A 26,981-nucleotide genomic window follows, 5' to 3' on the forward strand; every position below is an offset into this window, starting at 1 on the left:
CCAAATTCAATAAAAAACAAAGGCAAAATTTTAACAGGAGAGTTAGAACATTTTCATGCAGCTGTTTGAATGCCAATTGTACCACAGCCAATATCTAAATACTATTTATGAGCAAACTGATTGGTAAAGTGTCCCAAAGCTTTGTATGACATTGATACACAGGGCAGGTTTTTGGCCAGCTGGTGGGCAACAGTCCCAATGCATTGCTCGACAACATGTGAATATGTTTTGGCAATATCTCACTCTGTTGCCTGCCTGTTGCATATCAGTATTGATCTCACATTGTCCTGTCTGACACCATCCCAAGTCTAACATATGAGATACTGGACATGTGACTGTCCTTAGTTCATAAAAAAGCAGTGCATAAGCTTATAAGATTCACAATATCTGCTTGTGTTGACCCATATGCCATGGCCTTTAGGCCTGATCATAGACCTTATCATCATGCTGAATGTGAAGACAGTTTAACACATATATTACTCCAAGTAAAAATGTAGCAAAAATACCAGGGTGTTATAGGCCGTTGTCTGAACAGCTGCACTGACAAGGTAGCAGGTTATGACCTGTTGATCAGCATGATAATTTATGTGGATTAGCAGTAGAATGTGGATTTAGAGGGCAAATTTTCTTACTTGCATCCATACCATGTGTAGTTGCAAACATGATTGTGGTGGTAGTAATATGTGTGTGTGTGTGTGTGTGTGTGTGTGCGTGTGTGTGTGTGTGTAAATTCATGGGCCTGGCTATATCCAAAAGTGTGTACATATAATAAACATTGATGCATATCCCTTGAATGCTGAATATTTTCTACAAACCCCTACTTTAAGAATCAACTGAGTTTTGAGCTTGGCATCAATGTAAAATTGAAATATTTTCATGAAATCCAAAAAGAGCAAAACATATGGGATAAAGATAACATTTTTTCCAGAACAAAGTTTTAATATTTGGAACTATAATTCCAAACAGGAGCCATTTTGAAGTAACATAAATTGATTCAGCTGGGATGTCTTTATGGTCTGAATGAGAATGTAACACTGGAATGACACATTAATGTGCAGAAATAGTTTATAGTTGAGTGAGTCAGAGGACAATATAGGCTCGTCAGCTGAAATATCTCCATGTGTTCAAAACACAGGCACATTTCAGCCTAAACCACTTTTAATCTTTCGGACCATATTAAACCCTAAAGCCATAAAGCCATAAAGAGAACATTAAATATTAAACATTGTATTCAAATTTAGGCATATTCATTCTTAAGTGCCATTGTAGGAATATTATTGTCCTTATGTTATTTTTATTTATCTTATCTCAAACCTTTATTTTGGTACTAACAACCTGAAACTACAACTCATATATTTGGCCGGGCAAATTTTTCACAATCAATTCATGCAAATTTACCCTGGCAAAGACCACAGTCTCCTACAAAGAGTGAGCTGTTAAACTCAAGTAGTGATCTTAAAGGTGTTTCTTATGTCAGCTTTGCTTTACATTACCAAGAAGGGCAGCAAAGTCCATAGTCAGCTTGATGGTGTGCCACATAAAGCAGAAATTACTTGAAATTCCCATTTTTTTCTGCAGCCTTGAGCCTAAAGGTCTTAGGTTTGATAAATGCCTGCATAAATGTTGCACTCCTATTTGGAAAAATGACTGCATCTTTATAAGAATTTATGTTTTGCTTACTAGAAACACAGTTGTACCTGAAAATGTAAATGTAATCTCAAAAAAAAAAAAAAAGAGAGAGAGAGAGAGAGAGAGAGAGAATTATCAATTGAATTTGCAGCCTTAAAGTAATGTTACAGAAAACTGGTGCCAAACGTTCTATAAAATATATTAGTTTATTTTTTTTAATATAATTTTTGGTTTGTTTTTTATCTTTTTATAAAAGTTTATTTTTTATATAAAAGATTATACTGACTGAAATATATTGGATGACATTTACAAAAAGTAGACCTAAAATTTAAAAAATACATGCCAGATTATTTGCAATTTTTGTTGCATAAATATATTTGGTGCATTTTGTAGTGTTTAATGAGTGCAAAATGATCAAGTATAAAAAGAAGAATAGGAGGTTCATTAGAAAGAACAATATAGCCCATTATAAAAATAACCATATTTAGTTATTGTTGTACTGAAAACAAAAGATTATGACGTGTATTCCCAAGTCCTTGTCTTTATATGCTCATGAAATGTCTTCCGTCTTCTTGAACCAGGACTTTTGCCACTTTTCCACTGGTTTTGTCTCATCCTGGGCTCTGAGGCCAGTGTTAGAGCTGGCCTGACACCACGCTCAGATGGCAGGATTTGCAAAGCATCCTCCCGTCCAGGGGATGGCAGCCGTGGTCATTTGGCTCAGGAGAGAGCTGGATGGCACAGATCTGCAGCAGAGATATCATTATTTTTCACTGATCGGTGTGTTTGTGTGTGTGTGTGTGTGTGTGTGTGTGTGTGTGTGTGTGTGTGTGTGTGTGTGTGTGTGTGTGTGTGTGTGTGCTTGCATACATTAGGGCTGTAACAATTTTGTACTGTAACAGAAAACTTTGATTTTGCAGTCCTCAGTTCACCAAACTGTACATCTGGGATTTTTTTAACACTAATCTTGCATTTGAAGTTTTTTTTGTTTGTTTGTTTGTTTTTTAAACACATTCACTATTCAACTAAAAAATTGTGGAAAAACAGAAAACACAAAAGTAAAAAAAAGAGTCCTTCTCCATTGCTGCCCCCTCCCTCCGGAGTTCCCTATTAGAGAGTCCAACACACTCCTCCAAGGCATCGCTGAAAACCTTTTCAAAACAGCTTTCAACATCTGACTCCCCTGCTCCATGGTCTTTTCTGCCCCCGCTTTGTACTTGCTGAGTCACTGTTGTTGTAATATTCTCTGCTTGTTTTAATTCATTTCATTCTATTGTTTTATTCCATGATTTTATTTTGATTGTAAAGTGTCTTTTAGTACCAGGAAAAGCACAATACAAGGAAAACGTATTCTTCTTATTATTGTTATTCTAAGAAACAGACTTTAAAACTAAACTGTGACAGAAACTGAATCACTGCCCAAAATCCCAGATCCGAAAGAAACCGGGAAAAGGGTGAAGCTCTAGTATGCATGTGGACATATTTGTAGATGTGTCTGTGCACTGGATGCATCATGAGCCTCTGTACAGAAAGCTCACCTCACATCGGTAGCAGTCCTCATGGAAGGAGCGTCCCAGGCACTCGACAGTGTAACTATCAGTACCATCTTCCTTTGGAATGATTAGCTGTTTGCAGGCGTTGCACTGTGGAGCGTATTTCCTGTACGGACCAAATTCAGAGGCAAACAGAACATTACTTCAATGATCACAGTGAAAAGGGTGGTGTTCTATAAGTACAATGCAATTTGCCCTTGGCTATTTTTTATCATAACTGTATTTCCATTGGCCTGTGTGCTTTCTTACATCGACTGCTAAAGTTTTGGTTTTCCTTTAATACCTGTAGTAGTCCTGGAGGCAATAAACTTCTCCAACCTCTCCCTGAGCAAACCTTTGCTCTCCAATTTCTTGCTTACACGTTGCACAGGTGAAGCAAGCAGGGTGGTATGCTCGCTCCAGTGCACGGATCACATGATCTTTGATAACTTCCCCACAGGCCCAGCATAGTTCCAAACTGGCCTAAGGTAGAAAGAGGTGGTTATTGAAAACAATAACAACAACAACAAAATAAACAAACAATAAATAACAATAAACAAACGAAAACAGTTATGTGTTTAAAGGTTTTGTATTACATCCTGCTGATGGAGCTGTAATGAGGTTGTCCCTACCTGATAGCAGTCTTCGCAGAGTGGGATTCCTGCCTTGTTGTAGTACTGTTTACCAGCCAGCGGAGTGTGGCAGTATCTACACTGGAAGCAGCCGTCGTGGTAAGTCCTATTTAAGGCCTCTATTGCAGCTTCAGCGGGAGCCACAGTCTTCCGACAGAAGCCGCACACGTCTGTGTGATACACAAACATCAAATGTCAAAGTATGTTGTTACCTGTGTGTTGGCAGAGAGGCATAGTTTAAAGCCTGCCTGGTGAAGATGTAAACAGAGATCGTGTTACCTCTACCCTCTTGACTCATTTCTTGGCCATTTTTATGGATCCCTTGGGACTGCTCATCTTGATCCACCCCACTAGATGGTGTTCTTGTCTCTAGCTGGAATGTACAGCAGAATCATTAGCAGTTAATGCAAAATTGAACAATATGTCAGAAAAGGCAAGTGACTAGTCCACATTTCAAAACACTTGACTCTGAACATTCGGCTTAGTCAAGTCTGATGCTGGGGTGGGAATGGGCAAAATGTGGGTCGGAATTAAGGTTGAGCTTATTGTGTGCCTGTTCTTGTCAGAACTATCATTTCTAAACTAAATGATTTATAACACTGAGGACATTTGACAGAGTCAGGAATGGGATCAAATGTCCATAGTCTCTCATCTCCGGCCTCAAGGATTGTGGAGATAGTCTAAAAATGACTTTGTTCTGTAAGCTTAAAATTTAACAGATTCATAGTTGAACAAGCTCCATCTTTTTCTGGGTGGAAACAGCATAATATCAGTTTTCACACTTTCTATAGTAAATATTTGAATAAATAAATATTCTAAAATGTATACCTTTCAAGAACACTCTCAAGCTTAAGCCCTTCAAGCTCTTAATCTGTAATAGAACTGATTTTTAAACCTTTACAGTCACAGTCACCCAGTTTTTATGGAAGCAAGCAATTTTTTCTGATAATGGTTCCTATACAGCACAAATTTATTAATATGATCATTCCACCTGTAATACCCTTGACGGGAAAAAAGAGGCACCTCCTACGGTATTACATTAATAAGATTTTTGAGATATATAAAGTAATTTGCGTTGAAATCCTTTATTTAACTAAATTAAATGAAATGGCAAACAATAAACACATTGAAAAGGTAGATGCTAGTCATTGTAATAGGTGACACAGTTATTCAGATTTTCAACAGCATAGATTTTCAAATGTGCTGCTTTTCTGGATAGGGATGGAATAAAGTTCACGCTTTTGAAGGGGCCCCATCCATTGTGAGTGCTCTCAGCAAAATACATAAATTCCCCTGTGACCAAGAAAGGGAATGGCTACATATATCCAAACCTCCTGCTCCAATTCTACCCACTTTATTGGTTTGTTTTCATTGTTCCTACAGAGAGATGGAGCCATAATAGAGGCAACAAAAAGCCAAAGTTTTTCATAGAGATATCAAAAGTTTGGAAAGCTTTCTGTTTTTGAGGGCAAAATGTGTGGAGGTCACAGTGTGTTTTTGTTTCAGTTAGTCATATCTAAAATGCAGATGTTTTTTTTCCCCTCCATTAATGTGTTTTACAGATGATTCCATCAATCGCTGCCCAACATGATACAGCGTTTCTGAAACTTGTGGAAAGTTGTTTTCCTACAGACTGAACAAGCTGCAGTATTACAAAAAAGCAAGTGGTGCAAGTTCTAGTAGCTTTGGAGAGAAATCTGCATACCTGTTTGCTGTAAAGTGGTGACTGGCCCGGGGATGAAGAGTGGTAGGAAAGCTCCTGGGGAGAAGGAGGGAGAGGAGGTGCTGGTTCTTCAGGGAGTGCTGTACCCTGAGGTGAAGGCAGTGAGGTGGGTGGAGGAAGGAGCTCTGCTGGCCAGGGAAAAGGCAACAATTTTAAGTCAGTTTGCAGTCACACATGAAAACAGGTTTTGTCATTAAACACCTGTTCCCAGTTACCTTCAGTCCCCCTGACATCTTTGTCCTTTTGCTGCTCTCCCTGGCTCAGTCCAGAGTGGGCGGCTGCAGGCCTGATATCTGAGGATCTGGCCACGGCCTCTACTCGAGTCCAACCTACGCTGTCTGTGCTGCCGCAGGACTCCGGTGAAGGAGCCTCTTTCTTGTGTCTTTGGCTGAGTGCATGGATGCTGTCACCTGGGTTAACTCGCATGACGGCGTGCGGCTTGTCTATGGAGGGGGCGTTGTGAGTTTGGATGGCGTGCTGCTGCTGGGTCACAGTGGCTCGGTGAGGAGACGCCAGAGTGATGAAAACAGAGGACACCATCCTTTTTGGTGTAGCTGCTGATGCCATGTCTCTGTAACACCCATATGTAGTCTTACAGAAACGCAGAGAAAGTGCTAACAAGACTCTGGACACTTCCTGCTTTATAGTGCAGTTAAAAGACATCATACATGTTACAGTCAACACCTGATTCTCTATCTTTTTACAGTTAAATTGTTTAATCAAATATTCTTTCAGTTGGCTAGAGGTCAATTTAAGTAAGGCACGTTGTTGGACATGACATTTAATCCCTATGATCCAGAAAATATTTAAAGTAAAGTGTACACACCCTCTCAATCAACTTTGTGGCCACACTCACTCACTATAGTGAAGAGGACACACACTCACAGCTCTCATTACCCATAATGAATGGTTTTAAAGCCATATATCAGAAATCTGAATGATATGTTTCCTTGAAACCCACTCAGAATCATGTTGGCTGTTAGGTGGCATTACATACCTCAGTTGGTTTGGAGTTAGCTCTTTTCCTCTTTATCTTTCGTTCTCTGTCTCTCAACACTTACAGTTTGTTTCTCTGTTTTCCCTCCCAAGCTGCCACTGAGAAGACTTTACTCCGGTAGAAAGGGCGACTATCTACAGAAAGCCACTCCTTTTCCTTCTGTACCTCCCTCCCCGACTCTCTCTTCCATCGACCCCTCCTCCTTTCTCTGGCTGAATGACAATACCTCCCTTCCAACCGTAAAAGGTGAACAGTTAATCTCTGGCAAAATGTAGTAGAAAACATGACACATATATTGACTATGAAAACTTGGCCAGACATAAGTGCACGCACACACATAGACACACACATGCAAAGTCATGCAACTATTGTGCAATATAATTACATAGTCAAACAGTCAGGAAAAACCTTTACAAATGCAATATACAGTATCACATAAAGTGCTCACCCATAAATAGACAGGAGTACACACAGCCCCCTCCCTCTTTCAACCTCTTTATCTTTTGCAAGCCAACAGGATGTGACTGTACCTGCCTTTTCCACTAACTCTCTATCCCAAACTGTCCTCTCTTTCTCTATCTTGCTCTCTCTCTCTCTCCCCTCTCTCTCTCTGTCTCTCTTCCTCTCTCTCCCTCACAGCTCTCCCTCATTGTTCTGTCAGCTTTATTTTCCCTACCTCCCTCAATGAGTCTGCCTTCTTTTTTCTTCTCCCTCTTTCCTTCTTCCCTTCCCCCACTACATTATATCACTTAGTCTTTAGCCTTGACTTACTATCACAGTCACAGACATTGACTTGCTGACATGCAGATAGAGCATTCCTCACCCTGGCTTATTAAAGAGGAGAACTTCTTAACATCCAATCAGTCTCTCCAACTCTTCATCGACCTTTCTACTAAAAGTAACCGTGAATGAGCAAAAGCATTACAGTACAATGAATCAGGGCATTGTGCAAGATGAGATGTTGGTACATGAGGGAGAGGGGGAACAGTGAGTGATGTCTGAGAAAGCTATGAGCAAGCAGCTTTGTTGTGTTTGCTGGTCTCCACAAAAGCGTCTGGCAATATCAGCTCTGCTGATCAGCAAATATTTTGGTATTTTCTGGAGCCGAACCTTGTACAGCCTACTGCTAAATTTAAAGGGGGGAAGGGACAGAATGTTGAAGAAGAGAGCAGAAAAGTGTTAAATAAAACTTTTATTTGCAATAAAAGATCAAGAGGGATGTAGGTCAACATGAAAGGAAAGTGAGACAGGAATGTGTGAGAGAGGGGTTAACTGGAGAAGGGGATATAGAGCGAGGGAGACAGATGGGGGTCTCTGTTGTTCCAGGCTCCGAGGAATGGAATGCTGCAGTGATGTCACAGCTGCAGGAGGGAGCATGCCTAGTGATGACACAATCCCCAGAGCTCTGTGCTCCTCCCCTTACAGCCAGAGTCTTCATCAAACCCCTGAAACTCAAGTGGCGGGGCTAACAGCATAACTTCTCATGTTCATGACTATTTGCACAGAGTGATACTGACAGGCATCATTTTAACAGGGATGCATGATTTTAGCTATTTGATGAATGAGTGGATAGCACAACAATGAAGTTATATTGCAAAGATTAAGGAAAATGAAAAGGAACATAAATTGGCTGAGAAGGAAAAGCAATGAAAAATACGAAATTCACAAACCTTCCTGCGGGTACCATGTCAAAAGTTATTTCATAGATTTTCATCCTGACTTTACTGACAACACCTCACCTCAATCTCTGTATAGACTATTAACTTTCTGCTCATTCATATTCCACTGAATATTTAAATCCCCTGGCTTGGTTAAATTAGGCTATGTTACTTCAGAAAAACTTTATTCTAGCTCAACAACTGTGCATTTTTAAGTCCATCTTGTTAGTTTTGGATAGATTTCATACCCCCAAAGGTTATAGAGAGTTCCTAAACCATAAATGAGCAGGCAAATCCCCCCCAAAAACCAAAACATGTAATTCACCAACACTGAGAAAGTTTTTTACTGGACAGTGACAATGTATTTACTTTGTGTTACACAAAGTAAGAGTAACAATGAAATGGAACACCACAATAAAAATAACTCGATTAAATCATGCTTGCTGATACCATTAATAATTGGAGGAAAATTAAGGAATGAGCAGCTGCTTTCTTGTGTAAATTGATATAGACTTCATTCTTTCTTTCTGTTCAAGCCAACAGTAATGAATAAATAACAGTATATGGTATGAATGGCCATGCCATGAATAGTAACAATATTTGTTTTGTTAGTGGTAACACTGCATATCAGAGCTTCTTTGGCATTAGACATGGTTATTAATATTTGAGGTAGACCACTGGCACACCATCAGCTACCACCTGATGATGATGTGGATGTGCTCCCCCTTGTTGTGGGACTGGAACTTGAGTCATACTCTGTCAGGCTACTGTCTTCTTCTTCCTAAAGATGGAGAAAGACATTTACACATCACCTCTCATTATGACATTTCTCAACATCATCGATGAATCACAGAAACAGAACAGAAACAGTAATATAAACAAAAACTACATAAGAAAAGAAGAAGAGACATTATCAAATTCCCACCAACCTTTGATATGGCCTGCAGAATGTCCTTGGATTGCAGCAGGCAGGCTACTTCTCCCTGGAAAGTGACGAGGACTTGGAGGACATCAGACCAGTGACCCACCGTCAGCATGAGCACCAGCAAGGCCCCGAGACGCAGGACCACAGAATGCAACAGGGCCTCTGCACCAGTCTGGCGAAGTTGCTCCTCTGTGCAGCAAAATGAAAAAAAAAAAAAAAAAATGAATGGCAATGCCAGGAGGTTTTGAGGTTTTGCAAGGAGATTTATCTCTCCACAAATTCTTCCTGTGGAAACCCTTTTCCCCTCCCAAATTGTAGCCCTCACCATCACCTTGAATATAGACCACCAGCATAGTGTAGCAGAGAGTCAGAGGAGTCCAAAATTTGAGAGCATCCTTTTGGGACAGGAAGTGGTCATACACAGTAGCGGTGGAAGCCGCAGCTGCTAGTGCAAAGGCCAAAACAACCAGCCTTTGCAGTGTAACCAGTATGTTGTGTCCCGAGGTCAGCAGGGTAATACACTTCCCACAGTAGCGCTCTGTGCTATGCAGCGGGTAGAGCCTGGCCACATGGCACCAGAGCTGATGGCAGACGCTTGCCAGCACCCAGGCGAGCCCTGCTGCAAGAAACAAGTTAAGGGAACTGTGTGGAGCACCCTGCTGGAGGAAGGCAACACTGCAGGAGAGAGCACAACCAAGGGAAAACTGGCACTGGATCAAGAGCAGCTGGGGGCCTCTTCCGGGGGAGTCCTAGGTAAAGACAGAGCGAAGAGGTTGGGAGAAAATTTGTTCATTCTATACTGCAAAGATCAGCACAATAATGTCAAGAACAAAATGCCACAAGCATAGTTTGATACAGATGTGAAACAAGCTTCATGCTTGTCAGCTGCACTGTTCATGCATCAGATGAACTCACCAGTCCTGCAGTGAGCCAGGCAGACACAACCCTGAGGGAAAACTCCAGCACTATCAGTGAGGAAACCCGCGACCCCACCAGAGACAGCAGAACAGTCAGCCACCAGAAGTGCAACACTGTTTTCCAATTCCCTATGAGTAGTCTGCTTGCTGAAGATGACCTCTTACTCCTTTCATTTTCAGCTTCAGAATCACTGTGTGGGGAGAGCGGGTAAAAAAGTTTTACTGCGCGCGCACACACACACACACACACACACACACTCAGGTACACAGCAAGAGATTGATCTGATGTGTGCACTTAAATATCTTTCAAATTTCTTTCTCTCAAAATGTCCACAATATCCTCACCTGCATGTTTGAATGAATAGATGAATTCGCATCAGATTCCACAGCACTGAGATTCCACATGCACCCACCAGACCTACAGAGCACAAACACCAGAGAGATGTGGCAAGAAACTAATCCACTGCACTGCAGACAGCTTGAGCACACAATCTGTTCTATATTATAAGAAGGCTATTTAATACTATGACAGTACTCAGAATTTAAAATCAACCTATAAAAAGTTTGATTTTCTTGCTAAAACAAATACAAAGCATGTTGCTGACTCACCTTGAAAAAAGCGATCAATTAAACTTGACTCAAAAGGCTCCAATTCAGAAGTTCCCAGAATCCAAGAGAGGGGAAGAAACATTTTAATGTTTTCCTTGCAGTATCTAAACACGGACACACACACAATGTGTTATGATCTGTCAGTCATGCTATTTCACCTTGATTCTTAATCAGAAATTACAGTGATGTATTCTACTTTGGCAAGGCATGCAAGTTTCTGTTGAATTGTCAGAGCCAAACTTGTGAGAGAGATTTCATGTTGTCTTTATTTCTTCCAGCTGATCACATCTGAGTGGCTCCCATGCTCTGGTTCCAAAGGTCAAGTGTCTTGAATTGGGCTGCTAGTCTCATCATTTCCTGATGAAAGGGGCTGAAAGTCCGCTCAAAAATGATGATAAAGCTTACAACACAATCAGGCGCATCTTGTTTCTAATTCATTCAAAATAAAATCACAGACTTTGCTGTGACAGTGACTCTGACACATCACAGATTTCAATGACATAACCTCCCCTCCCCCTGCGCACACACAGTGTATTAAATAAAAAGTGAGATTTCATGCACATCTTTATTAAAATATCTTTATTAACTTCTTTTCAAAGGCTTAAAACACAATCTGTTCAGATTTCAGAAAATAAAAAGATTATTCACATCAAATCTCATTCTTTACATTACACTCAAGGCAATTAGACTTAAGTATTACAATCTGAAAACAGGAGCAGCCACAGTTTCATACTCTAAATGTGGAACACAGAGTGCATGTCTTAGTAATCCGAACTGCATCTTCAGGTCATCGGTGTCCCACTAGTAAATTGCAAGCCATATGTGTCTGACAACTTCACGTCTACAAGTTTACAGGAAAGCTCAGTAGATCCAGATGGCTAGCTTATTCATCATTTGAGGTAATATGGTAAAACCTGACAGTTTAACACTTCTCTGCAACTTCATGTATTTGACAAATGAACAGAAGCTCCTCAAGCTGTTTGTGAGAGTCTGTGCAATATTTTTAGTCAGTTTCGTCAAGTAAATGAGTGTTCCTCCGTCGTCCTCAAGTGTGCATCACTATTCACTTTCTGGGACAAGACAAATCACAGTTGTGTAAGTCAATGCTTCTCATTAATTAGTGGACCATTCAGATTGACACAGTTCAGTCCATTCAAGCACATACACCTATTTGGGTGTTTTAGGTCCTTCTCAGGCTTTGGCTGCTCTGCATGACGTGGTGTCTCATCAGATCCCAGAACAGCATGCTGAGCATTGTGTGTGGTGCTAAGCGCACAAAGGCAGGGCCCATGCCTTTATACAACCCCAGCAGGCCCTCACTTTGGCACACCTTCAGAAAACAATCTGAAAAGCCGTGGTACAGGCGGCCCTACAAGGATGGCAGAAAAGAAAACAATAAAGCTCCACCACTTTCATTTTACCAGAGTATGTATTTACCAGGAAGCTAGTTTTGGCCATATTTGATGGAACGAGAATGTACGTAGCAAGATAGTGTAAATACTAAAGCAAGGAACTGGTTATACAGGTCAGTTAAACTCACCCTTCGATACTCATCTACCGGCTGGTTGTAGAGCCGTGTGCTGATGACGTCAAACGGTGTCATAGTGATCGTCACAGAGACTCCACTGATCATGGCAGCTATCAGGGCGATAAGCCAGCTGTTTGGACTAAACCACTACAGGAACAGAGACACGTATTAATTGACTAATGGAGGCATGGGAAGACCTTTGGCTGTTCAGCGTGACTGTGATTGTTCACTACAAATGTCAGCTGCTCACAGTTACCTGGGTATGTGACACCCAGTCCTTGGCAGAGCTGAAGGTTGCCAGTTGAGCAGCTGACCCCACCATGACCCGAGGCACGGCCCCGTTCACACCTCTCCACAAGCCAATAAGGCCTTCTCTTCTATAGATAGTAGCAAAGGCATCAGACAGACCCTGAAATGGAGAGCAAAAACAAAGGCACTGGTGACTTTGAAGTAGCAGATAACAGTACATTGGCTATATTTTGACTGACAACACTTTACACAAAAAGGCTGGCAAATAGTTAAATAGTGGTAGACAGTGGAATAGAGTGATAGAAAGCTGGTTTATCTTTTGGTCAACAGTTTGCTGATATACTGTTCTTTCTGCAGCTTGTAACCTTGAAACGTACCAAACTGTTAGGCTGCTTTTCACAATAGTGTAATGCTGCTAAATGACTGGTAGTGGATGTAAATGTATATTGTTCGAAGCCTAAGAAGCATGTTTGGCCTCCTCAATGAATCCATCTTGCATTTCTTTGTATTCATCCACACCTCCCAATGGGACTGTCTTGTTGTGTAAATGTCACATCCCACATCTATTTCTGATTGCAGATAATTAGTCTTTGGTTGCTAAGTTTGGTTGTTACATTCTGTACATGTGACATTGGTACAAAGTTCAAACAGCAGGATAAACATCCGATTCAGCTAGAAAAGTGTCTAGCCAGGCAGAAAATTAGAGATTTCTAACTAATAAATAAATAAATAAATAAATACAAATAACCAACCAAACAAACAAACAAAATTCAGAATGACAGACATTATTATACACATGCTCATCTTACCAGATGGTTATGCTGATGACCTACTGCTATGGTTTCAACAGACTGAGCCTGCAGATGGGTCTTTACCTATGAAGGAAAAACATGCACACAAGATTTAGTGTGCATTCAAATAACAGTGTTAAAACTCATACCTGGCATCTGAGTCAGATGCCAAGTATGAGTTACATAACAATTACAGATAGCTCCGCCAATGGACGCCAGGTATGACTTCCGTAACATTTACTATGTGCGGGATTTGTTGGGCAAAATTTTACAATAAGATATCTGCACCACACCTCAATAAACAGTTTCAGATGTTCATTTTCATCTATCATTGCCTCTCTAAGAATGGCCTTTGCTTAAGGTGACACCACAAGTCAGTTGTGGAACAGGAGTTGGCTCTCATGTTACACATGATCACCGTTGAAAGCCTGGCTGTTTCTCACTCTGTCTCAGGCACAGTGTAAATGAAATAACCTTCAGCTTTCTTGCCTTCATTCACTGCCAAAAAGTACACCCCAAGGAGGAACTAGATACATTTTTTGGCAGCGAGAGGTAGTTTGATGCCATGTGTGGGGCAAATTTAGTGACTCTAGAAATAGACAGAACTGTCACCAGATATATTGTGTTTCCATGACTTAGCAAAAAGGTAGATGTACGAATGATGTATTGACTGACAGCTGAGACACATAAACAACAACACTTAGCAGTACACAAGGAGACATAAAGCGGCAATGACAAAAACATAAAGCACATCAAGGTACTGTGCAATTTGACTCTGGTGTGACAATATCAAAACATGTGTTTGGAAAGACTAACATGAAAACTGCATTAACGCAAAACGCATCTGTGAAAGTCATTGTTATCTGCATCCACTCTGACACAGCAAACAATGGGAGATAAATTCGGATAGCACAGTGTCAGATTGGCAAAACATGAGTGACCCAGTTTAAGGTCAAACATCGTGCAGTCAACATGTATGTATGACATGTGATCCTGCTACCGATACCCATTCTGTGTTATAGATACAGCACAACAGACCCCTTATTGCTACAATGGAAACAGACCAGGGCCTAAGGATGGCCCTGGTCTGTCTGTCTGCTCAACATTTTTCAGATTTTGAAATCTACTGAGCTGATTGCTGTGAAATTTGTGGAGCACATTCATGCTCCACAAATTGCCATGAAATTTGGAAAGCACATTCATACTACCAAGAGGATGGACCCTGTCAACTTTCCTGACCTCATGACCTTTCCTCTAGTGCAACCCTTAAGCCAAAATGTACAACCCCATTTGTATATTTTGGCATACACCAAGCCAATGAGTTATTCAAATTGTGCTAGCTCAACAAATTCACCATTAAATTGGAAATATATTAATCCAGTGGACACAAAAATAATTATAAAAATCATCATATACTTTCTTGAACTATAAAATTCTGATTTACCTTACACACTGGAAGATCTTTCTCATAATGCATAAGAATATTTTACATCATAGGGCAACTGATGCAAATGAACTATGAACTGCTTGCATTGTTGTTTAGGCCATGGTATTACAGTTAACAATGAGAATGTAATGTGACATTGTAATGTTCAATCTCTTTAGAAAATCAAAAATTACCTATCATAATGTAAACTGACATATACTCATCAATCTCTCTAAAAAGTGGAAATGCTATGTTTCGTCTAAGTGAAGGAATTATGGCCTTGTTGATACATTTACCACCATAGAGAATTCTGACCTTAATGATGACCTCGGTGTTAAATACTTTGAAGTTTAATAATCCAACAATCAGCCCTGTCGGCGGAAATATCTGAGTGCTTTTTGTGCACGGATGTATGTTCTTTGATATTATGCACTGAAGTATAGTCTTATCTGGTTGCATGACATGAGTGTTACAATGAAACCTTTTGCATAATGTATCAGGCTGCTTACTTTAGAGGGTGACAATGCACCGCTCTTACCCCTCTTGTATTACAACAGTAGCTCTATATGAAGCAGCTGGCTTTTTCCTTTTAGCCCATTTCACTTGTTTGTCCTATTTGTTTTTCTTTCAAATGTGTTAGTGATGCTTCGTGTGTTGTGTTGTGCAGCTGTACTTATACTGTATCTATGGAGACTGTACTGAGAATGTAAAAGCCGAATGTGACCTGGTTGTGAAACAAATCTCTCAGTCTGACCTGATTATTCGGTGTCAAGTTCATTTATGTTGCATTTAGCATCAGTTTAATTAAGAGGTACTTGAGCTCCCAACTTTTCCTCTGTCATCACTTTGGTATATTAAACATAAGCAGTTTTGCAAAATTAGATATTTCCTTAAGCTAATCAACTCATGACTTAGCAAATATTTCTATGTCAACATAGGTTGACATAACATATGGATGATACTCTTAAGAGATTTATATAGTATCAAGAATATCAGGTTTACCTCATTAATGTGCAAATACAGATGTAACCTTTCATGTAAGTATAACGTTTCAGTCGTATACTTAGCCCTTGTGGTGACAAGAATGTGTCTACACACACACACACACACACACACACACACACACACACACACACACACACACAAAATCGCAGCCATGACATCATAATGTCCTTTGTACCGTGTACCATGGTGGTGGCACATACAAAATTATCACATGACAATGGATAATGCATAACCTTCAACTTAACTCACATACCACATTGTGCACAAATGATAAGGACTTCAGATCATGAATACAGTGAGACTGTATGTCTGTAAACATTACATTTCTGTTAAAGTTATGACATACATTATTCCCTCAATGGAAAATATCTTTGTTGTGCAGTTTGGCCATCATCTAAATATACTGTATCTTCAGATGGCTTGTAACAACTATTGACTTGATAGTACACCACATGAAAAAAATAAGTTGTAAAGGATGCCGAGAAAAGGAAATGATACACTGCTCACCAGATAGGCAGGAGAGGCAATGAAGGCACCCAGCGCCCCGGACACTGCCCCTGACAGTATACTCCCCCCGGTCACTGAGGTGAAGCCTAAAGCTTCACAGTATGAGTAGGAGCCCAGCCTCACTCCATTCATCAGACCTTGGTATATGAGCCCAGCTGTGAGCCCCTTCTGCAGGCCACGGAGCCCGTCTGTGCGGCCCACAACCCAGAGAGCCTGCAGGACGCCACGGTAGTGCCTCTGGTAGGATCCTCGTGCACGCAGCTCTCCCTGCAGCTGCAGACGGGTCTTCACGACCTCCAGAGGATTGGTAAACAGACAAGCCCCACAGCATGCTAGGGCACCTAAGGCAAAGTCTAGAGGAGGCCAAACACCTGGAGGTGGTGACGAGGGGGTAAGGACACCACAGGGCAGAGTAGGCCCGGTGGATGTCATCCCACATGGTGGCTGAGTACTAAATGGAGTGTCTTTGGGGGAATATTTCAGTAGCTGTGTGCTGGTCATCCCTGAGAAGGATCTTCACAGTGTCTCCTGGAAATCCTTGTGCTAATTTTGTCCACCTTCCTCAGTTTATGAAAGAATTGGGACAGTATATGTTGGCTGGTATAGAAGGACACAAATTGTTGGCATCAGGTTTTATGATAAGGCATTTTAGTATCTGTGATGTGCTTGTCTAATAGGACACCACACGTCACTGTGCCACTCTGGTATGCCTCCTTGGTGAGAAGTCTCTTTGTGACTTTGTTAGTCTCCTTGGAAGTCGGTCTATTCAAAAGAGGCAGCATTTGCAAAATGGTTAATGGATGTATAATTTAACATTTTTGAGATGGCAAAGAACCAGCCCAATTGAGGAGCGCTTGTGGTGAGGACAAGATTCAGTGCAATCCTGCAGGGCAAAGTAAACAGGTTTTAGTTCCAGGCATATTTATTGCCAGATGTAACTTGGTAAACAAAAAGCCTCTGACACTCCACAAAGCCACATCTAAGGACACCAAACATGGAGCAAAGCACATGTTTGCTTGAAGTTAAATCAAATATGAAAGGCTACATGCTAAGAGCACATGACCTCAGATATGAAATCACTTGATTTCAGGCAACTCTCACACCAAACCTGTCAAATTCATTCAAACACAAAGAGCACCTCGCAAACAAACATTGTATATTTAAAACTGACAAACATGCACACATATAAATGCCCTCTCCTGTGTCTTTTTTATAGTTAAAAAGAAAAAACCTCTGATAAATTTGGTCACTTGATTCAGAAACTCACTGTGATTTGTGGTCCTCTTTTGCTCCATTCTTCCTCTCTGGCCAACATTGTAAACATGTGTCCTCAGCACATTCATTGTCACAGTCTCCGCCCACAGCCACACAACTGAGCCAATACAGATCCAGCCCTGTCTGCCACCTCACCACATCCCTTACTCTGCACGAATCAAATGGCTTGGCTCTCACTGCCCCCTGCCTTGGACCTATGGGATCTCTCTGGGTAAAAGGTTATTGTTGGTCAGAGAGGGGGTGGAGTGTCTCATGGAAAAGGGAGCAAGTATCCAAGCCCAAGTCAAAACAGGGTTAATCTCTCAAGGATATAGCTGCAATTCTGAGAACCAAAACAAAGAAACTAACACGCTCAGTCTTTTCTTGGGCACCACATAATTGATCATTTTTCTGCTGGAAAACCAATCTAAAAATGTATGGTATGGGGGAATGGAACTACTGAGAAATATCTGCAATAAACACCAAAACAGAGCCATTTGATGTTTTTGGTATTAGCTGCGGTTTGAACAATGTTACATGTAGTTGTAATGACCTACTGTGTGTTTGCTGTGCAGCTGATTCAAAGGTCTGTGCTCAAACCGCTTGAGATGAGATGGTGCAAATAAAAGTGAAGCAGGAAAACAGTAGGTGCAACACTTGGAGGCAGAAACCTGCATGCAGCGGTATTTATTTATAAAATGCATCATTTCAGGGATATGCTCTCAAACCTACAGAAAGGTCACAAAAGGAAAGGAAAAACCAACATAAAGTGTCTTAGTGAGGTGCTGGGGCTCCACCAGCCGTCAGTGCAGCTCCTAAGTGCCTTGGCATAGATTCTGCGGAGGTCTGTGGAACTCTACTGGAGGGATGGAGCTCTGTTCTTCCAAAAGATACTGTAAACAGGGATGTTACAGCATGTTTGCGATGCATAAAGTCCTCATTACAAAGACAAATGCAGATTTGAGGGTTCAGTGTTGCAAAAACCACAGGCACCGCTCGACAGAGATGTGGAGACAAAGTGATGTGGTCCAATGAGTCACCCTTCACCATATTCTAGAAAAGTAGGCGACTGCATGTGTGGCATCCACCAAGAGAGCACTACAGGTCTGAGTGACTGAGCCCTACAGTGGGGGGGTCTGCTGGCTCTGTTATGCTGTGGGGGGGCATTTTCCTGGCACGTTTTTTCACCCGGGGAAGTCTCACTGCAAATTAACACAGTTATTCTGAGTGATTATCTTTATCCTGTGATGACACATTTCTATCCTGATGAGAGTGGTCTCTTCCAGGAGGACGATGCCCCCATCCACAGGGCACAAGGGCTCACTGAAAGGTGCGAAATTACTGTTTGCTATGTTCTTCACAGTCATGAAAATGCAACCCAATTAAACCCCTTTGGGAGATTTTGGACCAGTGTGTTAAATAGCACTTTCCAACACTATCATCAAAACACCAAAATATCATTTAAAGGATTTTAGAGCCGGATTGTAGAGCTGCAGCTAATCATTAATTCCATTACTGATTAATCTGTCAATTATTTTTCTCAATTAATTGATTAGTTGTTTGGTCCATAAAAAAATTGTTTTGTCTCAACCAACAGTCCACAACCCAAAGATATTTAGTTTACTGTCATAGAGGGTGGCAGAAACCAGAAAATACTGATATTTGAGGAACCAAAGAACATCAAGCACCATTATTTCAAACACTTCTGAATAATGTAACATAAAACAAACAAACACACATGCAGTGCTGTTTGATTTAAGCCAGGAATCAGAAATTGTGAAACTGTCTTGGAGAAGACATGGAGGCCTTTATTGTTTAACTATGCTTAGAGTACAATGCAACATCTTTCACCCGTCATGGCCCCCCTACACACATTAGTCAACAAACAACTTTTAACGACCACCATGCTCACATAATAACACACACGCGCACACTCACACTTTGTCGTCAATGTAAACAATGCAGGCTTAAAGAGTGATAAAAAAGCAAGGTAGTCATCAACTGTTCCTCTTAATGTCCATTCTTCCAACTCATCTCTGTTCAGAGTTCAGGGAGGGGAGATACAGAAAAACAAATGTCATTCTATGGTAGATCACTTTTTGGGAACAATAAAAGTTCTGTTCTCTCTAATCACTGCATATACACACTCACACAGACGCGCACACACACACGGTCAAGTCAGGATGGGCATTCAAACAAATGCTTTTATCAAAGTGTACTTAAATTTTATTATTTTGAATGCTTGCAGTAGGCAGAAGGGGGAGCAGTTTAAGTCTGAAGTGGAACATCTAACAACGATTATGTTCTTTTACCATAATCCTTTCTACAGGAAAAAAGGCTTTGTGTGTCAATTCCCTTGTATGGCCACAGGGTGGAGCTGTCAACCAAATCCTGGCTGTGGCTGCATTACCTTTTAGCACGCACAAAGTACAAGGCATTGGTTTTAGGGTAGTACTTCACATTCTGTTTTTTGTCCATGAGGCCCCCAAAAATAATGAGCTCTCCCCTGCCCTGTACCACTGTGTGAAGGCTGGTCTCCGGCGGCCCTGTCACCGCAGCGGGAGTTCCATTCCCGTACACTCTCCAGGAGACCACGCCAGCCGTTTTGGCCCGGGACACATCCAGAACATACATCTGCATAGGCTTGCAGTTGAGTGACTGGTAAAGTGGTTTCCCTACGTTCAGGCTCTGAGGTGGGTGATGGCCAAGGCGCCGTGCAATAGGTGGGATAGCATGTCCATCAGCTCCAGCAGCCTGTGGAGGACTGGAGGATGATGAGGGAGGTGTTCCAGGAGGAGCTGCCCCTCCTCCACTACTTCCTCCCCCAGGAGCGGTTCCCTGTGTCTGGAGGGATGGTGACGATGACGAAGACGACAGCAAAGATGAAGAGGATAGGTTTTTCACTGCCTCTAGACCTCGTCGTAAGGCAGCAGGGGACACTGCCCCTGGGGGAGTACGTGGGGAACCTGTAGGGGGTGTGTGCAGGCCGTTAGTGCTGGGCACCTCAGGGTGGTGCGTGCCAGATGGGGGAGACTCCCAGCCATAGTCCGAGGAGGCAGGTGGGTGAGGGCGAGGGGGCGGAGATGCAGCCTGAGATGGGCTGGTCCGGGGTGAGGGGGAGGATCCGTTTAGTAATGGTGGAAGTGGAGGAAGGGGTGGGCTATCTGGCCCCTGTGAAGGAGAAGGCTGCTGCGAAGAGGAGGGGCTCCCTTCTCTGGCACTTCCTCTGGCCGAAGGCCGGGGTCTCAGGGTGCCCCATCGACCATTTACACATGGAGCCTCCTCAACAGCTCCTAGGACCACACCAGCTGCCCCACTCCGTACAGGGGACTGAGAGCGCAGGGAAGGTGGTTCGGGCCCCAGAGGAGCAGGTGTGGCACTTATGGGGGAGGGCCGAGAGTTAAGACTTGGGCTGAGCGGAGCACGGCCCGATGGAGCCTGGGAGAAGACCACCACACACTGGCCGACCTTGAAGGGAAGTTGAACAGGAAAATAACATAAGAAACATATGAACCATGGACTTAATGATCTTACACAATAAAAAAGTGATGACACTTGACCCATACTTACCCTGCAAGCTGGGTGACACCAAAGCTCAGGAGCTCCGTGGTCGTCATTTTCCACCTGCAGCTGCTGCCATGTCCAAGGTGGTGCCCCCATGTGGAGGAGCCATGCATCTTTGAGGAGCTGGGAGAGACAAGACAATAGGGAAATTAAAAACTGAAATGTCCGCACAAGCAACCTTTGCTGACAGATATAGAACTACTGCTCTGAAGTTAGAATAAAGAAACTTACTGCATTAGGGCCACCACAGCCTCCCAAGATAAGTAAAGTCTCATTGTCAATCACAATCTGAGAAAAGACAAACATTTTAAAAGATGCCATTCAATTTCATATGTACAAAAAAAACAAAAAAAAAAACAATATTACAATAATCAACAGATGTCGCAGTCAGCAATAAAATAACAATATCATCTAAGATTGTTTTAAAAAAATCGAAATTTTCAGTGCGTGGAATACAAAAACATTTTATCTTCATTCTTTGAGTAGTAGTTTTTTTTTTGTTTGTTTTTTTGCCTAGCCCTGATGTTGAAGCCTCCTTACTTGGGACTGGCCTCCTCGTGGGTGGGGAGATGGGCCAGATATGGGGGGTTTGGACCAGGACCACTGCTCAAGATCCAGAACCCAGACTTCATTACTCCTGATCACAAGGCAACAGGGAAAGGTACGACAGTCAATAATACGGTTTTTGTAGCACTTTGAGATTCTTTTATGAAAAGCACTTTACAAATAAAATTTATTATTATTATACGCTTGACACTACAAACTTGTCATAAATTCTTAGTTTTAACTTATGCCATGGAGTTTAATATGTAAAATAAAAAACATGGCATACATTTGGCGTGCTCCTAGTGATCCCCCAAACACCACCATGGTGCTGCCAATCACAGAGGAGGAGTGGCCAGCCATTGGAGGAGGTCCATGAGTTGTTACTATGCAGTTCCACCTGAAACAACAGAGGAAGCGAGAAATCATACAAAGTGAAAGAGAAAAAAAAAAAAAAAAAAAAAACACTCAAGTTCTCCATCAGCACCAGTCATCAGTACATCCACTAGCACTGTGTCCTCCCTCACCAGTTCTTTGAAGGAGAGTATGTGTGGATTTCATCAAAGAACCTCTCTGGTTGATGCAGTGGATAAGGACTCGGGCGAGTCCAGCCCCCAAACAACACTAGCAAGTCTTTGTGCATCACTAGGGTTGCTCCTGCTTTGGGAGACGGGTAAGAGCCTGTGTAAGAAAGGAGCAAAATGTTATTCTTGGTGCTTTTCAAATATTTGTATATCTGTATCCAAAGATATTTCTGTATGCCTTATATGTCTATTTATAGTTCCTAGATCAAATTGGGTAAAATGAACATCATGTTTAAAAATTTGATGACGTGAAAACTGACTATTTTAGAACGCAGGCCAAGATCATTCACTGACACGGATTGAGTTTTGTTAGTTCATCTTTAACACACAAAATCAAAAAAGCACAATGATCCCACAAGGTTCCAGCAATCAAAAGCAGGTGCTCCATTAAAACTTGTTGAACTACATTTTACTTGCCCTGCGCTTGGTCCACTCCACTTCATCAGCTTTCTGAAACTGGCCTAGAGGAACTGAGCAGTCCTATTTCATCTGAGCCTTAATTCTCAGCAATATATATGAAAGAGCTTGTCAAGTCATGCTTTTCCCAATTTAGAAATATTAGAAAGACAGAAAAAATTACACTCCCTTTTTAAGAGCCATTATGTATATTGTAGACATGTAATATTCTTAAGGTATGACTGAAATTGCTATTTGTGAACTGTTTGACATGGTTTAGTTTATTTGCACTTACTGTATGGTTATGGCACTATTTTTTACATAATTTATAATTTGCAGTATTGTTTGTCATTTCTGCATTAGTAATTATTGGCTGTTTAAGACTCTTTTGTTCTGCTGTGTCAAATGAATTTCCCCTATAGGGGATCAGGTACATCCTATCTTATTTTACAACACTTATATTTCAACTCACCTTGACCTCTGGAATATACAGTTTTTCTGCCTTAACCAAAAAAGGCATAACTTCTCCAGTGTGTTCACAAAGTTGCATCAAGTGTTATGAACTGCAGCCTGATTTTTGTGTCCCTGTTAGTCCTTGTGATAATGGTACCTGAGGCTAAAGGGCGGATCCACTCCTTGCTGTTGAGGTCAAGTCTCCAAAGATCATTGAAGGCAGCATTGCAGCTACTCTGAGTACAGCCCCCAAACACATACATGGACTGGTTTGAGTCATAATAACATGCACCTGCAACCAAAAAACGGAAACATTATAGGTGAGCCTGAATATTGGCAAATGACAACAGTGAAAACCTTCTGGTATACAATTGCTACCAAGATGTAACAAGAGAGCTTTCCTTTCAGAACCTAAGACAAGCACTTTTATAAAATGATGGATTATTCTGCAATATAAATCCTCCATAATAAAATAAAAATTTAGCCCTGAATGGTTGTAACAGTTGAACAGTGAAGCATACTGGCTTAGCTGTGATTGCTGGGATGCAAATGCTATAGTAGTATTTGCTGATATCTTGTTGATATTCCTTTTGGATCTTAAAATAAATTGAAAGATCAGTTGCAGCTCATATCAGTTAATTCTGCTCTATGGCACTTAATATGACAGACAGCATGTATATTGTTTAGTATTTATCAAAAACCACTGGTTCCATTTTCACAGAGTTTGACAGGAGAATAAGCAGAGAACAACTCCTCTGGCTGCAAAAAAAAAAAAAAAAAAAAAAAAAAATCTGCATCAAAGCATCATCATGTGCTCCTAATGACCAAGATCATCACATAAATGTGTGCCTGATCTTGCTCTTGCCACTCAAAGCAAGGTGCTGAGAATGACCCACTGTATTTTTAACATCTTTTGCTCATATATAGTGAATATTTTCATGAAATTATTAGAGAAAAAAGGTTTAATTCTGCACTGTCTACATGTTCAGGAACTCAATTGAGCAAAGTCAATAAGTGTTGTAAAGCAGCATGTACTGACTGTGTGAAAAGCGTTGCGTGATAGGTGTTCCTGGATACGGATATGTGCGACTTTCCCACTGGATATTTCCCTCTTGGACAGCCCTCAGGAAGCCATGGTAGCACTGATAAGCGACACCTAGGTATGAGAAAACAGTAATAAGCGGCAGAAAAACTTTAAATGTTTCACTTGCACACTTTTGAGGGGAAAAACCTCTCAATACACTTTTGATAGTGGTAAAATGCACACACTGACTTAGTTTAGCACAAGTTTTTGCTGATATGACTGACATACCTTTGATGAGGCGATACCACTGCTTACATACAAGTGCAGCAGTCTTGTGCTCCTGGTAAGGTGAGAGGAAGGACAAAATATATTCGAGAACTTCCTCCGGCAACTCCATCATTGTTCTCCCCCCTTTGGCACCACTTTCCATATTCCCTTCTTGTCTGCTGGACCCCATCTTTCCCTCTGCTTCTTCTGTTATCCCAGCAGGGTCTGCACCATCTTCCTCTGTATCCATGGCAACAAAGCATCCGTCCTCATTGTCAGACAACCGGGACATTATTATTGTCTGTTGAGATGTAGAGGAGACATGGTGCTGATTGAGTCATTACCATCCATGATGATGAAGGATGTTAGCACTCACCATCAACTATGTCTAGGCTAAATAAGAGAAGAAAGCAGGTCAGAGCAGCTTTAAGAAGTGAGAGATTCACTTTTCTTGGTCATTCTTTGATCTCACACCTAAACTGTGTGCTCTTTCTTGAATTACTGTAACTGAGTCATCATGGATATAAGATTTAAACATGACTTTGAAACATATCTGGTTCTGCCTAAGAAACACAAGATGACAAAGCTGTTGTGAGTACAAAATGTAGCACTGCTTACACAGTGATGGTTGAGGATTTAGTGTGCAGAAGTCTTCATTTCACACCCTTTGTCTGAGACGGGTGGTGCCCTCTGTTTGGACGGAGCAGCTAGCTGCCCCCTCCACATTACCTGGGTCTGAGCACGTCCCTACCAGATCGTTAGCCACAGCTAGCTGTTAGCCACCACCCAATAAATGAAACGATGAATGGCTAATACCAGCTAACACCGTAAGCTAACGAGCTAACAAATATGAATCCTACGAGATTTGCTCGGTGAAAAGAAATTATCCTAAACTACCACTACCAAAACGTCATTTCACTGTCTAGTCGGCGTCAGCCGGTTGTATTAAATCAGCATATGGGGCTTGGTCCTGAAAGACAGACTGGGGTTAGCTTTAGCTTTAACACCATCAACATCAATGGGGGCTTTAAACGTCTTTGTAACGTTGGACCATGTATTTTCCAGTTAACAGCCAAACGTTAGAAACAAAACTTTCTAAACAGCTATCTGACGAAATGTCCCATAATTGTACATGTCATGATATCCATCCAAGAGACGACTAAAATCTGACTCGCACGCCAGCTAACGTTAGCTAGCTCCTATTAGCCGCTGCTGATAATCTGGGCTAACGTTAGCTAACCGAGGCACAGGCTGTAGCTATACAGTAATTAGCTCCTGTAACGGTGGACACTTTTGTCAGGCTTTCACGGCGCCGTGTTACCCATCAAGCAGCCAGCACGTCAGTAGTCACCGTTATTTCAGACGTGGTCCTCTCTGTTGGTTTTCAGTGTGTGTCTTCCCTCTCTTCTCCTGTATCAGCTCCGCTGGTTCATCTGCAGACTCCAAACAGTCGCCATCTTCCGCTGTGGGAACAGCATCCTCCGCAACATGAACGGCGCGCGCACGCACGCACGCACGCACAAATCTCTGTGTGTGCTTGTAGTGCCTGTGGGCTCATGGTGCCAAGGTGGGTGCCCTGCTCCCACAACACTGCAGCCGTCCATGTGCTGCTCCTAATGCTGCATAATGAAATCATAAGTACGCATTATCCCCATTTTCACTCGATTTTTTTGTCTCAAGAACAAGGCCAGCGTCTGGATGACAGCAAAGGTTTAGACTGCAGGGAACTTAGAGGAATCAACATTTACATTTAGCAGCTGACTGACAATTTACAAACAAAATGGCTATGGTCATCTTATGAACTCACAGTTTTAACACGTACTACAATGCTACATGGGTTTAGATTTCATCTGTACATGTTAAGGTTTGCTGCAAAGTATCCAGGAAAAAATCAGTGATTCTTTAACCAGTTTTTCAGCTGAAAATGTATGTAGTCATGCATGAATGTTGTCAAAATATTGACATTTTTGTGCATAAATCAATTTTCCTGTTTGGTCTATTTTCTTACATGGAGACCACGATCTACCTATCTGTCTATCTCCATTTTTTTCTTTGGCTCAAAAAGTTCTGTCAGGGCTATCTGGTGCACAAAAAATAATTTTGTAATTCATGCTTCTATTCATAACTACTACTGAAGTCTCAGTTATAGTCTATTGTTTCTTTGATGTGTCATATCTGCTGTTGCAATCACTCAAATTCCTTACAGGGATTTTTAAAAAATAGTTAATAAAGTATTTTTCAAAACAGTAAAGCAAGGTTCCTTACCAACAATAATATATCATTTGTGTGTCATTTTTTATTGTTTTAATTATTATATATCCCTCACTTAAAATGCCTGTATGATAAGCATTGACAGGAGAGAGCCAGTGTCATGCAGCTGTGTGTCAGGATGAGTTAGAATGCGCTCTGTGAGGGAAACCAGTGCGTGTGTGTCCACAAGCCAGAGGCCTGTCAGTGTGTCAGGCTGCACTCCAGCTGGTGGCGGTAATGCACCGACTAGTTATTAAACACTGCTTCAAAATGTAATAAACCTTGCCCATGAGGAGGGGTGATGGCGCTGCGGCGGCCGCGTCCCTTCATTACAGAGGGGCAGTGCGCGCTCCCGACCCCGCAGCCATGGTAACCCCAGTGCACTGATTGTCCTGCACTGTCTCGTGATGACAGGTTGATGGTGTGTGTGTGTGTGTGTGTGTGTGTGTGTGTGTGTGTGTGTGTGTGTGTGTGTGAGTGAGTGAGAGAGAGAGAGACACAGAGAGAGAGAGAGAGAG

At 41.7% G+C, this 26,981-nt stretch overlaps 4 protein-coding genes across 6 annotated transcripts; all 4 read right to left on the reverse strand.

The window, feature by feature from the left end:
* Nucleotides 1-1,980: 1,980 nt before the first annotated feature.
* fblim1 (filamin binding LIM protein 1) lies at nt 1,981-7,373 on the reverse strand. 3 transcript variants are annotated; one of them, XM_030050721.1, is made up of 9 exons: nt 6,962-7,373; nt 6,514-6,743; nt 5,732-6,087; nt 5,499-5,644; nt 4,073-4,166; nt 3,794-3,963; nt 3,466-3,644; nt 3,168-3,288; nt 1,981-2,375 (listed from the first exon to the last, which is right to left on the reverse strand). In XM_030050721.1, the coding sequence occupies exons 3-9, from the start codon at nt 6,081-6,083 to the stop codon at nt 2,265-2,267; spliced, it is 1,173 nt and encodes a 390-aa protein (XP_029906581.1). In that variant the 5' UTR covers nt 6,084-6,087; nt 6,514-6,743; nt 6,962-7,373; the 3' UTR covers nt 1,981-2,264. The 3 variants fall into 3 exon arrangements, with proteins under 3 accessions (XP_029906581.1, XP_029906583.1, XP_029906582.1); XM_030050723.1 differs by having other exon boundaries at nt 5,499-5,641; nt 6,962-7,372; XM_030050722.1 differs by having other exon boundaries at nt 6,514-7,373.
* Nucleotides 7,374-8,601: 1,228 nt separating this feature from the next.
* Nucleotides 8,602-10,704, reverse strand: LOC115359255 (transmembrane protein 82-like). Its single transcript, XM_030051623.1, has 6 exons — nt 10,623-10,704; nt 10,359-10,431; nt 10,012-10,204; nt 9,428-9,845; nt 9,101-9,285; nt 8,602-8,952 (listed from the first exon to the last, which is right to left on the reverse strand). Exons 1-6 carry the CDS (start codon nt 10,702-10,704, stop codon nt 8,860-8,862), a joined length of 1,044 nt encoding a protein of 347 aa, XP_029907483.1. The 3' UTR covers nt 8,602-8,859.
* Nucleotides 10,705-11,180: 476 nt separating this feature from the next.
* slc25a34 (solute carrier family 25 member 34) lies at nt 11,181-17,525 on the reverse strand. Its single transcript, XM_030050728.1, has 6 exons — nt 17,396-17,525; nt 16,129-17,011; nt 13,209-13,274; nt 12,407-12,559; nt 12,163-12,297; nt 11,181-11,991 (listed from the first exon to the last, which is right to left on the reverse strand). The coding sequence occupies exons 2-6, from the start codon at nt 16,627-16,629 to the stop codon at nt 11,803-11,805; spliced, it is 1,044 nt and encodes a 347-aa protein (XP_029906588.1). The 5' UTR covers nt 16,630-17,011; nt 17,396-17,525; the 3' UTR covers nt 11,181-11,802.
* A 1,644-nt stretch (nt 17,526-19,169) lies between these two features.
* On the reverse strand, nt 19,170-25,720 carry fbxo42 (F-box protein 42). Its single transcript, XM_030050677.1, has 10 exons — nt 25,565-25,720; nt 24,235-24,514; nt 23,962-24,078; nt 23,080-23,214; nt 22,017-22,170; nt 21,779-21,889; nt 21,487-21,583; nt 21,178-21,234; nt 20,953-21,069; nt 19,170-20,850 (listed from the first exon to the last, which is right to left on the reverse strand). The coding sequence occupies exons 2-10, from the start codon at nt 24,503-24,505 to the stop codon at nt 19,789-19,791; spliced, it is 2,121 nt and encodes a 706-aa protein (XP_029906537.1). The 5' UTR covers nt 24,506-24,514; nt 25,565-25,720; the 3' UTR covers nt 19,170-19,788.
* Between the last annotated feature and the right edge of the window lie 1,261 nt (nt 25,721-26,981).

The sequence above is a fragment of the Myripristis murdjan genome, chromosome 5 (assembly GCF_902150065.1).
Source record: "Myripristis murdjan chromosome 5, fMyrMur1.1, whole genome shotgun sequence".
Taxonomy (NCBI): Eukaryota; Metazoa; Chordata; class Actinopteri; order Holocentriformes; family Holocentridae; genus Myripristis; species Myripristis murdjan.

Bases quoted from the DNA above. Each gene is read 5' to 3' on its own strand.
- fblim1 (XM_030050721.1), bottom strand. From the start codon at position 6,083: ATGGCATCAGCAGCTACACCAAAAAGGATGGTGTCCTCTGTTTTCATC. The intron at 5,645-5,731 runs GTAACTGGGAAC...TTCCCTGGCCAG, and splicing joins AGATGTCAGGGGGACTGAAG to CAGAGCTCCTTCCTCCACCC. The intron at 3,645-3,793 runs GTAGGGACAACC...TTTCTACCTTAG, and splicing joins TCTGCGAAGACTGCTATCAG to GCCAGTTTGGAACTATGCTG.
- LOC115359255 (XM_030051623.1), bottom strand. From the start codon at position 10,704: ATGTTTCTTCCCCTCTCTTGGATTCTGGGAACTTCTGAATTGGAGCCT. The intron at 10,432-10,622 runs GTGAGTCAGCAA...TGTGCTCTGTAG, and splicing joins AATTGATCGCTTTTTTCAAG to GTCTGGTGGGTGCATGTGGA. The intron at 9,286-9,427 runs GTGATGGTGAGG...TTTGCTGCACAG, and splicing joins GCTGGTGGTCTATATTCAAG to AGGAGCAACTTCGCCAGACT.
- fbxo42 (XM_030050677.1), bottom strand. From the start codon at position 24,505: ATGTCCCGGTTGTCTGACAATGAGGACGGATGCTTTGTTGCCATGGAT. The intron at 21,584-21,778 runs GTATGCCATGTT...CCTTGTGATCAG, and splicing joins TCACTAGGAGCACGCCAAAT to GAGTAATGAAGTCTGGGTTC. The intron at 21,070-21,177 runs GTAAGTTTCTTT...TGTCTCTCCCAG, and splicing joins GCTGTGGTGGCCCTAATGCA to CTCCTCAAAGATGCATGGCT.
- slc25a34 (XM_030050728.1), bottom strand. From the start codon at position 16,629: ATGACCAGCACACAGCTACTGAAATATTCCCCCAAAGACACTCCATTT. The intron at 13,275-16,128 runs GTGAGCAGTGTA...TTTCCTTCATAG, and splicing joins TTGCCTCTCCTGCCTATCTG to GTAAAGACCCATCTGCAGGC. The intron at 11,992-12,162 runs GTGAGTTTAACT...CCATCCTTGTAG, and splicing joins CGGTAGATGAGTATCGAAGG to GGCCGCCTGTACCACGGCTT.